The sequence below is a fragment of the Manis javanica genome, chromosome 3 (assembly GCF_040802235.1).
Source record: "Manis javanica isolate MJ-LG chromosome 3, MJ_LKY, whole genome shotgun sequence".
Lineage (NCBI taxonomy): Eukaryota > Metazoa > Chordata > Mammalia > Pholidota > Manidae > Manis > Manis javanica.
In genome coordinates, this window is record NC_133158.1 from 77,805,125 (window position 1) to 77,817,393 (window position 12,269).

Here is a 12,269-nt window from a genome sequence, read left to right on the forward strand (position 1 = left end):
CAAAGTTTGTCATACCCACTTTCTAAGCTGTAGCTCTAGAATATATTCTACATTGTTTAGATTTTTGGGTTATTAAGATTGTATTTCTTTTTCAACAGGTCTCACTGGTACCTTGCCGTCATTTGTTTTCCATGGTTAGAAGAAGCTGTATATGAAGATATTCCACAAACTACGTCACAGCCCTCCCAGCCTCAGCAATCCCAACTTGACAACAAAACAATAGGTGATTAAACTTGCTGTTTACTTAACATTGATGGCATTTTCAAAAATGACAATAGTAAAATGATTGTAGCAAACAATATGAAGTTAAGAGAAAGTGATTTGTTGTGACTACATTTATTAGAAGAAAGAATAAGAAGTCTGAAATATTCATGATACATGCAAGCCTCATTTATTGACAAAATGTAAGTCTGAAGTTACACTGTCAAGTTTTATCATAGCCTTTTTATAGAGTAATCTTGCTAATATGATTGAGAACTCATGCCATATATCTTCAGGCATACCTTGAAATACCCCATTTTTTTCTTAATATAAATGAAAACAATTATTACTGATAATAGTAATTTAGCAAGGCAATATCAGCTCTCTTATAATTCTTCCGTGATTTTTCTTATGTTACAATCCAAACCTTAAGTAAGCAAATAAATCTACTTTCTTTGAGGAAAAAAAAATCAAAATTATGTGTTTTATAGCTGTAGCTGTAAGTGGCAAGCAGAATTAATAATAGCCATTACTATTAATACTGGCCAAAACCTTATATAAATAGTTTGATTAGATGTAGAATAAACACTCATAATTGCTTTGTTATTTCTAACTAGATAATGATCTACAGACTACTTCAGCACTATCCTTGGGTACTGAGGATTCTCAAGTAAGTGTGTTCTTTACAGATGTGAAGGAAGGAAAACTTATCAATATAATAGTTTTATCTGTAAGATAAAGAATAGCTAGATGAGCAGTGATGGATATTGCTGGACCATAATTCTGCTGTTTTATGATTCTTATATTTTTTGTGGGCGTAGGAAAGAGGACAAGAGAAATTACCATTCTTCTTGGATCTGTTTAGCTTAGTGTAGCTCCCTTGGTTTGTTTATTTAGTAGTTTATCTGATCATCTTGGTTGGCTACTTTCCTGTTATCTAAGGGTCAGATGTATTTTTATTCTTCATTATGTCAACAGCTTTTTGAACTTAGTGTAATTAATAATCTAAGCAAGCATGTTTTAAATTCTACTTTCTATTATTGTGAGTTGTTGGTAAAAATCATTCAAAGTAGATTCAAGGTTAATCCATATAACTCCTGAGGCTAACTTTTCTTTATATGGACCTCTAAACTACTATGCGTGGTCTAGATTTGGTGTCTTAATTGATTAAAGTAGCCACCTACTGATTTTTTTTTATTATATATACAGACAGCAGCAGCCTCCTTGGCACAGGCCTATGTCTTCCCTGGCATAGGATGGGCTGAAGGAAAGAATTTTCCTTTTCTGCCATCACAGTGGCAGGATAGGAGAGTTCTGTTTTGCTTCTAGAACCAGGTTTCCCAGGTTGGTTTCCTTGGGATACTTGTTCTGAGATGCAGATTATGATAAAAAGGATTCTGTGGTCAATTAAGTTGAGTAAACCCTGTGTCCTATTCCTGTCTCGGAGATTAACAATGTTATGTTAGAATAATAAAGGTACTGAGAAGTTCTGCATTAAAGAATCTGTTTAAGTTTGATCTGTTATTTCTCAAATTTATCAACAAAAACAGCAAAACACCCATCCCTTTTCCCTGAATACCCATTAATGCTCTGCTTCTTGTGCTTCAAAGGGAAGAAATGTGTCTCCACCTGCATCATATATTGAGTTAGAGAATATATTTAAGAACAGATTAAATTAACTTGTTTATTTTTGTTTAAGATGATAACTGAAGAAAAGTAATCAGAGTTCCAGATTGTTTTTTAGGCAGTGTTAAAGGTCCAAAACTTCTTGAGGCCTCATGTAAAAGTGTATGAACTACTGTTTCACCAGTATGAGAAAATAAAACAATGAAATTTTGAAAACGAAGTTGACTCACTTCAGATGATGAAAAAAACTCTTATTTGAAATTTAATTTTCAAATTCATTTGAAACACTTTGAAGAGTAGCTGAATATTAATTTATTAAAACTGGCTTTAATTGCACAGTCATAAAAATTCATGTTTATTTCAGAGTACTGATACGAACATGTCAATACCAAAGAAAATGTGTAAAAGGTATGTACATGCTCTAAAGTCCTTTCAGATATTTAAGTTTACTTCATATACAAATATATACATCTTGATTTCTTCCTTTGCTTTTCATAGGCCATGCATTCTCATATTAGACTCTTTGAAAGCTGCTTCTATACAAAACACAGTTCAGAATTTACGAGAGTAAGTAATGACAATTTTACCCTCAATCTGTTGTCTGAAATCTGAATAATTTTGAAGCTACTTTAAGAATTATTGAAAAGATATCAGGAATTATAGTTTATTATGTATTTAGATGATGTCTCTAAATCTAATCAACAATAAATGTCTCCATATTAATATCTGCATTAATATTCAAGTATTAATATTTCTCAAGGATTATATTAAAAGTACATTTGGTATTTGCATTAATTATTGAAAGAAAAAACATTCAAAATATTAGTGGTTATCAAAAGTAACACTTCAGAAAAAGTAAAAACTTTTTCACGTAAGTGTGTGTGTAATTTGGTAATTTGCTAATTACTGGAAAAAACAACTAAGGTTTTAAAACAATTTGTTAGTTTACTTTGTAATATAAATGGCATTATATATGAATTGTGAAAGTTGAATTGTAGGAAAAATTCTGGCTTTTATTGAAATTAAGATGATTTTGTTTAAAGTAGGACTCTGGAAGCCTCACAATGTAGTAAATTGTACTGTTAAAGTTTAGTCTTTGGAACAACTAATGACATGATAGCATCTTACTATGTTGATAGACAGTGACTGCAGTGGGGTATGGTGAGGACTTGATAATATGGGTTAATGTTTAAACTACAATGTCATTCATGTGAAGCCTTCATAAGATTGTATACCAGTGATAGTGTAATAAAAAATAAAATGAATTTAAAAAAAGTTTAGTCTTTGGAAATTTGGCCTGAGGCAACATACCTGGCAGCAAATGTTTTCCCACCTTTATGAAAGTGTTGCATAATGGTAAGGAGATTTCTATTAGAGTCACTGTACTTTTTGATGACTTAAGGTATTTAGAAGTAGAGTGGGAAGTTAAACGAAAAACTCATCGTGAATTCAGCAAAACAAACATGGTGGACCTATGCCCTAAAGTTCCTAAACAAGATAATAGCAGTGATTGTGGAGTGTATTTACTGCAGTATGTGGAAAGCTTCCTTAAGGTATGTAAAACTATAAATAAGTTTTTTATTCATAATTAACAGCATATAGTCACAAGTTATTGGGTAAGCAAAGAGGCAGGAAAATGATCCAGGTAATCAAGAAAAAAAATAGAATCACATATAATCCAGATATTGGAGCTAGCAGATAAGAAAATGATTTGATTAATATATTAGAAACAGTAGTCAAAGATGAACAAAATGGATGAAGAGATAGAATCTACTGAAAAAAATTCTTTAGCTGAAAATGCATAATGATATATCTGAAATTAAGAATTCATTGAATGGGTTTCAATAACAAGCAGACTGGATGATACAGCAGACGACAGCATTAGGGAACTTAAAAAAAAAAGTACAATAGGGAAAATCAAACTGTAGCTCAGAGAGTAAAAAGAACATAAGAGACAAGTGTGCTGTAGTCAAAAAGTCTAGTACATGTAATTGGAGTTCCAGAAGGATTAGGTAGGGAGAGAGGTAGTAAAGCACATACAAATTTGATGAAAAAATTTCAGACTGAAAGACTCTTATATTCAAGAAACTCAGAAAACCATAAGGTATGTAAGTACAATGACAAGTATGGGTGTTGTTATTTTTTAGCTCATCAGAGTCTCCATAGGTACTCTAGCAATATTAAAGAAGAAATTTAATAGCAAGGAAGCACTCTTTGTTTTTTGAACTGTCAGCTTGTTACTTTAGTTATTACTAGTATCATTATGAAGATGAACATAGGAGCCAGGGTATTTTTTACTAGAAGCTTGTTTGGAAAATCCTTAAAGGTACTTGTAGAGCATGAGTGTTATAGTATGTTACAACTTTTTGTTAATTAGAGAGGAATGATAATGTATAGTAGGAGATGGCATATATTATGGAAACGTTTAAGTTTATTATGTTTTTTTTTCCTTTTTTATTCCACATTGGAACTTCATTATAGGGTGATAGTTCTGTTCTTCTAATACTCTTTCCAAAGAGACTTACTTTTATGTTTCTAATATTCAAAGTTCCTTGTTACATAACATATCCTGAGTGTGTTGTATAATTCTACTTTATATAGTCTCAGGCAGTAGAATATATACTAACATAGGTCATAGCACCATTGAAGATTCCTGGGGGAAAAGCTCAAAAAGCTAAACCTCATGTTTTACAAATTTGTGCACTAATATAACAAAGCTTAGTTTAAAAGAATAGGTTTGGGGTAAACCAAAGCCTAGTTTAAAAGAATAGGTTTGGGGTAAACCACTCAAAATCTTGTAACTAAATCCTAACGAAAACAATTGACTACTTCTAACAAAAGTATTTGCATAGTTAAATCTCCACTGACATTTGCTCCTAGAATCAGTCCATTCTTTCAGCTTTATATTCTGGGACTCTTTGCCTTCGTCAAGATGTAAATCCTTACATCTGGCTTCTACTAGTTTCATTAAATTTATAAACAACATCTAGGGAGCCTTCTTCAGCAGTTATTTATTTATTTTTCAACACAGGGGGAAATGTCTTTGCAGTTGCAACTTGCAACTTACTGATTAAATTTGATGTAATGAAAACTATGGCAGTTCTTGAGCCATTATGTTGGCTATTTCTTGCACTAAAAGAAGGCACTTCTGCAGGATCTTTTGTTTTTTCTTTTTCTTTTTTTTTTCTTCTTCGTTCTTCTGTTTTTTTATATGAGATTCTTCATTTACTGCTCGTTTTCTTTTTGTTTTAATAGTTTCAAAATATTAACATGTTGGAAAAAATTGCATTCAAACCCATCTGACTTCTGCATTGTGCTGAATTATTCTCTATTTACCAATTCTGTTTGCCCTAATTCACTTAAACAGGCATTACAGTAGAACAGATGATATTTAATTTTGACATTCAAAAGTTAGCAATTTAATGAATGGCTTGAATTGATTGTGGTGATGATTGCACAACTCTGTGAATATACTGAACCATTCATTTGAATAATTTAGGTGAATTATATGGTATTTGGATTATGTTTTAGTAAAGCTGTTAAAAAATGTTAGCAATTTCTCATTTCTTGTAAAAATGAAATTAACACTAATTTGAATTATATTGCTAAGTGATTGCATTCCTTCTTTTCTCTCATTAGGATCCTATTGTTAATTTTGAACTTCCAATTCATTTGGAGAAATGGTTTCCTCGTCATGTAATAAAGACCAAACGAGAAGATATTCGAGAGCTCATTTTGAAACTTCATTTACAGCAACAGAAGGGCAGCAGTAGCTAGTTAATCTGTACAAACATGACACAGATGTTCTATACGATTACTGGAAAGCTACTTAGCAGCATTTGTGTTAGCCTGCTCACAGAGGAGAAAATAACTTGCAGTAGTTTTATAAGTCATTGAACATTATTTAAAATATATAAGATATATTATTAGAATTGTTGGGATCTCATAGTTGCAGTGGAAGTGGGGGTAATATAGATAAAATTATTAGATAGAAATTAAAATTTCATAAATATTTGATATTTTTCTTATTAAATATGCTTGGATTATGCAATAGCGTATGTAATGTGTGAATGTTTTTGTAGATAATACAACTACGTGATTCTGTACTTCAATGTAACTGAGGGTTGAGGGGAGCTAGGTCCTCCCTGGTGCCAGCCCCAGTGCTTGTCAGCTTTGTTGACAAGTCCCGTTATATTGTAATTCTGTTCTTTGCAGCTCAAGCATGCAGTATGAATACTGTGTATTTTTTTAAAAAGGAATTTAGTATTAAGGCTTCAGAAAATGCCATTTACGGCATCCCTTCTGTATGGTATAAAAGAAGACATGACGTTAGGAAGATGATGAAATTCACTCTTTCAAAGCACAGCTTATTTTTCTCAATTGCTAAATGGAACTGTTAGCTCTAATTGTTGTTTTCCATTCTTTTGATGTTATATATGGGGATCTGATCATTTAATTTAGTTCATTTATTCAGAGTGAAATTTGGTACAAAAAAATTCAGTTACCCAAAATAGATTTCTTAAAATTATATATGTAGATCAACATCATTTATTTGAGGTCTGGCTGTATATAAATACCAACTCCTATCCTATTTTGATATCCCAGAGTATATGTTCACAGTTTCTGTATCAAAGATAAAATTGGTGTCCTCATAACTTAGAAAAAATGCCCTCAAAATCTTATTGTTAGAACTAAGTTTACAATTTCAGGCTCTGTTTACCCAATATTCATCTGCAAATATAAACAGATTACTCTCATTGGTTTTATATTTTCAAATTGTAGTTTTTAGAGACCTGTGATCCCATGGAATTTAAGTTTTTATTTATCAAATGTTCAGGTAACAGTTATGAATTCATGTGATGATGGTGGTATTTCATATGATTAAACACTTCCCAGGAATGTTATCAGGAATATTTTGAAGGGATGATTGATTATATTGTATTTTCTCAGATAAGAAAAATGTTTTTTAAGATTATTATTTTAATCTTCTGTCTTAAGCATCTCTTGGATTTATAACTATCTAAAGCAGTGAAGCAAAGACAATTTCAGATAGAGCGAAAAGTTGGAATATTTCATTTCAAAATCAAATGAATTGAGGTTGTCATCAGCATTCTTAAGTTTTTGTTAACCGTGTCTCCATCTTTATATTGTTAAAGATAGTTGTCTTTTGGAGATTTCCTATAAAGATGGTTATAATTATGTTTCATTCCTGATTTGTGTGTGGGGAGGGGACTTTTCTAGATGACTATTAATAATTTTGTAAATCTAATTTTGGGAAAGCAAGTGTATAATACACTTTCTTGTGACTTCTTAACTTTTTTGTTCGTATGTTTTTCAATGATACCACTGTCCTTTATCATGTTTGGAAGATTGTTTAAAATTCATTTTCCTAAATTCATGTGGAAGTAATGCTTTGAGAATATCAACATTTTGTATTAAACATGTTTCCAGTTCATTAAACTGCGGTGTAATTTTTTTTTAAAGAAATGCCAGCCGTGCTTAGAAATAAATTTTAAATTGTATGATGCCCAGTGCATATCATATTGCTGGTGTTTAGATTAATTTTTCTTCCTACTTTAACAGGCATGTAGTTAATTTGATTGTCAATTCAGTTCACAACTTCTGAACATCTGCTGCTAGCAGGGAATTTGCTAGGTAGAAAAAACCCCAACTTATTTGTAAGTCATTTATAGTCTAATGGAAGAAATGGACATATGAGCAGTTAATATTCTCTGGTAAAAACAACCATAGAGTTTCTTTGGGACTTCATTCTGGGGGCGGTGTGTGTGTGTGTGTGTGTGTGTGTGTGTGTGTGTGTGTGTGTGTGAGTGTGTGTGTGGTGTGTGTGTGTGTGTGTGTGGTGTAGTGACAGGTGGTAGAGAGGTAAGTAGGAAGAAATGGACATATGAGCAGTTAATATTCTCTGGTAAAAACAACCATAGAGTTTCTTTGGGACTTCATTCTGGGGGCGGTGTGTGTGTGTGTGTGTGTGAGTGTGTGTGTGTCTGTGTGTGTGGTGTGTGTGTGTGTGTGTGTGTGATGTAGTGACAGGTGGTAGAGAGGTAAGTAGGAAGAGGCTTGTCAGTGGACAGGGAAACACTTCCTCAAGAAGATAATACTATTTCTAATTCACAACTCCTGGGATTAAAAAAAAAAAAGTGATATATATGTATTTTTTAAGTCATATCCAATTACCTAACAAGGACTTAGAAAAAGTCTAATACCTCTTAAAATCAGCTTCTTTTCTGTTTTTGTTAGGGGGAAAAATAGGCCTAGACTTGTCATATAGAGCCGTTTCTAATCTGGTTCCAATCTATATTCATTCCATCCTCATGTTTCCACTGTCACTCACTTTTTAATTATGTAGAATTATTCATTTATGCTTTAATTACTTTTGGCTTAAGTTATTTCTTCATAGAAAATTGTCTTGGGTTTTCTTTTTCCAATACTGTTTCTTTGGAAATTCACTGAACTAAACTAAGTGCAAAATGACAGCTGTACTTAATATTTTTTTGTTGTGAAAATGACCTCCAATTCTTGAAATGTTTCTGGATTGGGAGAACTGTGAGTAGAAGTGTATACTCTGAAAAGACCTTCTTGACCAGAGTTGTATGAAACCCTGTTGGTTTGGGAAAGCAAGTATATTTACCTGTTGGTAAACATTGGCCTTCGCTTCCCTCTAGAGTCTCTCATAACTGAGATTGTCCTTGTGGAAATTTAGAAGCTTTGCTCAGGGGCTGTTAAAGTCATGGTTCTGTGAAATGAGGCTTTCTTATTCTGGTGTGGTCTCTACCCACCCAGGTAGTCTCTTCTCTGTTTATAATTGAGTGCAACCCTTTTTTGAGGGCTCAAGAAATCAGGATCAGGACTAGCTTAGGAGTCTCAAGAGAAATGAATGTGCTTTAGGTCTTTACAAAACTTTTTTTTTTTAACAGAGGCACATGACATAAAGTACAAATTTATTGCTATTTGATAGTAAATCCTTAGCCTCTGTGAGGATTTTTGACTAATTGAATTGCTTTCTACAAGGTTTATTTGATAAAAGTAGCTACTCTAATACAAATAATTTTATCTGGTCCCGTTGTGGCAAAGGATATCCCTTCTTGGTTAAGAGTTCCTCATGTTGATAAACACACTGGGCCTCATGTCTAATAGCAAATTAAGCAACAAAGTTATCACATAACATTATTTATATTGTGTGCTTAGTACATGCCAGGCTATTCTAAGCATCTTCTGTGTTTTAACTAAATCCTCACAATAGCTCTATCATAAGTTAGCTTTCCTATTTTCCTATTCTATAGAAAAGGTAGGAGACATAGTGGATATAGTGAAAGATTTTCAAATTTTTTATTAAGCAGGGGCATTTACAAGACAGTAGCTTTATTACAAATAGAAACAGTTCCAAGAAAACTAATTTTGTTTTCTGTGTAGCTCTGTATTTATGAAGTAGATAGTTACAGTCAGCCTGGGTATTTTATGCTTACAAATCAGAGGGTCTAGAAGAACCCAGAACATGTAAATCCAGTCGAACCTGATAGATGAATTCTATCTATAGATAAGATTTATCTAGTGTGTCGGTTTCGACTAATAGTTTCGGGAAAAATTGTAAAACTCAGTGAATTGTGTCTCCAAAGAAGAAATTCAGATGGCCAACAGGCTTGTGAAAAGATGCTCCACATTGCTACTTATCAGGGAAATGCAAATTAAAAACACAATGAGGTATCACCTCACACCAGTTAGGATGGCCAACATCAAAAAGACTAGGAACAACAAATGCTGGTGATGATGTGGAAAAAGGGGAACCCTTCTACACCACTGGTGGGATTGTAAACTAGTTCAACCATTGTGGAAAGCAATATGGAGGTTCCTCAAAAAATAGAAATACCATTTGACCCAGGAATTCCACTCCTAGGAATTTACCCAAAGAATACAAGTTCTCAAATTCAAAAAGACATATGCACCCCTGTGTTTATTGCAGCACTATTTACAAGAGCCAAGACACAGAAGCAACCTAAGTGTCCATCAGTAGATGAGTGGATAAAGAAGAGGTGGCACATACACACAATGGAATATTATTCAGCCATAAGAAAGAAACAAATCCTACCATTTGCAACAACATGGATGGAGCTGGAGAGTATTTTGCTAAGTGAAATAAGGCAGGCAGAGTAAGACAAGTATCAAATGATTTCCCTCATTTGTGGAGTATAACAATGAAGTGAAACAGTGGGAACAAAACAGCAACAGACTCCAAGCAGGAACTAGCAGTTACCAAAGGGAAGGGGTGTGGGAGGGTGAGTGGGGAGGGAGGGAGAAGTGGATTGAGGGATATTATTATTAGTACATATGGTGTGGGGGGGATCATGGGGAAGACAGTAGCTAGCACAGAGAAGACAAGTAGGAACTCTGTGGCACCTTACTGCACTAATGAACAGTGACTGCAATGGGTATGGGGGGGGGCCTTGATAATATGGGTGAATGTAGTAACCACATTGTCTTTAATGTGAAACTTTGTAAGAGTGTATATCAATAATACCTTAATAAAAAATTGCATATAAAAAACAGTGAATTGTGAAACATGTTTAAGTGGACTGCGTGTTAAAGGCAAGGAGAGTGTTAGTAAAGAGCTTAGCTGGCTAGATTAGAATAAAGAAATTGTCTCTCCCCATCTGTTCCAATTAGCTTATCTCCTGCTTTCACAGCATGATGGTTATTTTAGAAAAGAAGTGAGAGGTTCTTGGAAAGGACACCATTTTTATTTAAGCTAATTTATAATGGTTTTAGAATGGTTGTCAGTTCTCCAACAAACTTTTAAATGTTAGTGTTTTCCTATAACAATTTGTTATTGGAAGTTTCAAGGCTTTGGGTGTTCAGTTAAGGATTTTAGCTTCTCTTTTGTTTTGATCCAAATGATTATGTTTCCTTATTTTGAGAAGATTTCTCTGGGTATTTTGATATTTGTCCTGATAGAAGAAAGCCTTCCATCATTAACAGGTATTTAAAAATCTACACTGTTTCTATTTTTCCATATGTCTATAGTATGTTCTCTCTAAAAATGACACTGTTTGATATGACTGCTGTAAGAAGTGGAATCAAATACTATATCAATCTTTGATCCTGCTTTATTTAAACTCTCAAAATCTCTCCATAATTCTGATTTTTCTCTACATTAGTAATTCATGGTTCAGACCTTACTTCTTATTTCTTGTGTTGAAATTGGATGTATACTTGACTTCAGTAACCAACAATCTTGAAATAAAGGAGTAGGAGTTAAATGGAGGAAAGATTGAATGCTTCTTCTCCTCCATAGGTACATGTGTCTATCATCTGAGCAGTGACCTCAAAATCCAAATGTTGCACAAATGTCAGTTTTTCTTTACTTGTTACCCTTCAATATCTATATGCATTGTCAGAAGTCTTGTTTATGCTTTCATTATGTAGCACAAACCTACTTACCTTTAGAAGAGATCCAGGAACCCAGGGTTGCAGTTACTTTTCTCCTGACTGATTTGGAATCCACAGACAATTCTCTATCTGCTGAAAAGAAACCACCTCTGGACCACAGAGAGGCTGAAAGACAGTGGCTGCTCAGAAGAAAACGATCTCCTCTGTTTTCTAATGCTGTGAAAACCTGCCCAGGTGAAAGTGTTACAGAGGCTGTGGCGAACCATGTGAAATATTTTAAAGTCCGAGGTAAGCAAACATCTAATCTCTTGGGCTGCATGATGAAATTCAAACGTGGTTCTAATGCATTTGTTGTATCTCATAGTAATTCAACATTTGTGATGACTTAGAGACTGAGCCAAATAATACCTTTCTACTACCAATGGAAAGGGGACTTGCTAAGAGTATCATTAATTATATAGCTTCAGAGGAAAGTTTTATATTATTTTAAGAGAGGAAATGGTTTAAATTTAAATGGTTAAATGCGAGTTTATTTATTTGGATAAATTATAATTGTTATAGTTATAATTGTTACTTCATCATAGCAATTTTCCCAAAATATACACACAGAATATATTTACCAAGGTATATTTACCAATATGGCTAATTAGTCATTTTGTGTACGTGAAAATATAATCAGTTTCTCTATAGTTTAGACATTCTGCAGACTCATGCTAGTTTGTCTCTAGTTGGTACATAAAACTTTCTACATCTGAAAAATGGCACTTCTCACAGTGGACCCTAAAACAACAAAACTGGGATTTTATTTTAGTTTTAATTAAATAGTAGTATCCTTGATCTCATACCTTTTTATTATGTGAATTCATTCCATGTTGTTTGTATTTACTAACCAAAATTGCTTTTGACCATAAGTCTCTTAAATACTTGGAAGATTCCCAAATTTTGCTCCTTGCTGTTTAAGAGCCAATAAAAAGCCATAAAATGGATGTGAGGCTAGTGAACTAAAGTGAAATCAGACTTGTTCATTCATCTATTTAGTC

The 12,269-nt window shown here is 33.2% G+C and overlaps 2 protein-coding genes across 12 annotated transcripts in view; both read left to right on the forward strand.

Moving 5' to 3' along the window:
• The window catches only part of SENP7 (SUMO specific peptidase 7), a 195,622-nt gene extending 188,252 nt beyond the window's left edge, over positions 1-7,370 (forward strand). For all 11 annotated transcript variants that reach the window (XM_073231720.1, XM_073231718.1, XM_073231719.1 and 8 more), the window contains 6 exons: positions 99-223; positions 819-871; positions 2,192-2,235; positions 2,326-2,394; positions 3,230-3,380; positions 5,467-7,370. In XM_073231720.1, coding sequence (XP_073087821.1) covers positions 99-223; positions 819-871; positions 2,192-2,235; positions 2,326-2,394; positions 3,230-3,380; positions 5,467-5,604 — 580 coding nt within the window. In that variant the 3' untranslated portion in view covers positions 5,605-7,370. The remainder of the gene's footprint in view (positions 1-98; positions 224-818; positions 872-2,191; positions 2,236-2,325; positions 2,395-3,229; positions 3,381-5,466) is intronic.
• Positions 7,371-10,213: 2,843 nt separating this feature from the next.
• IMPG2 (interphotoreceptor matrix proteoglycan 2) overlaps positions 10,214-12,269 on the forward strand; it is a 100,118-nt gene continuing 98,062 nt past the window's right edge. The window contains exons 1-2 of the mRNA XM_036998670.2: positions 10,214-10,818; positions 11,266-11,517. Of these exons, the coding sequence (XP_036854565.2) occupies positions 10,734-10,818; positions 11,266-11,517 (337 nt within the window). The 5' untranslated portion in view covers positions 10,214-10,733. The remainder of the gene's footprint in view (positions 10,819-11,265; positions 11,518-12,269) is intronic.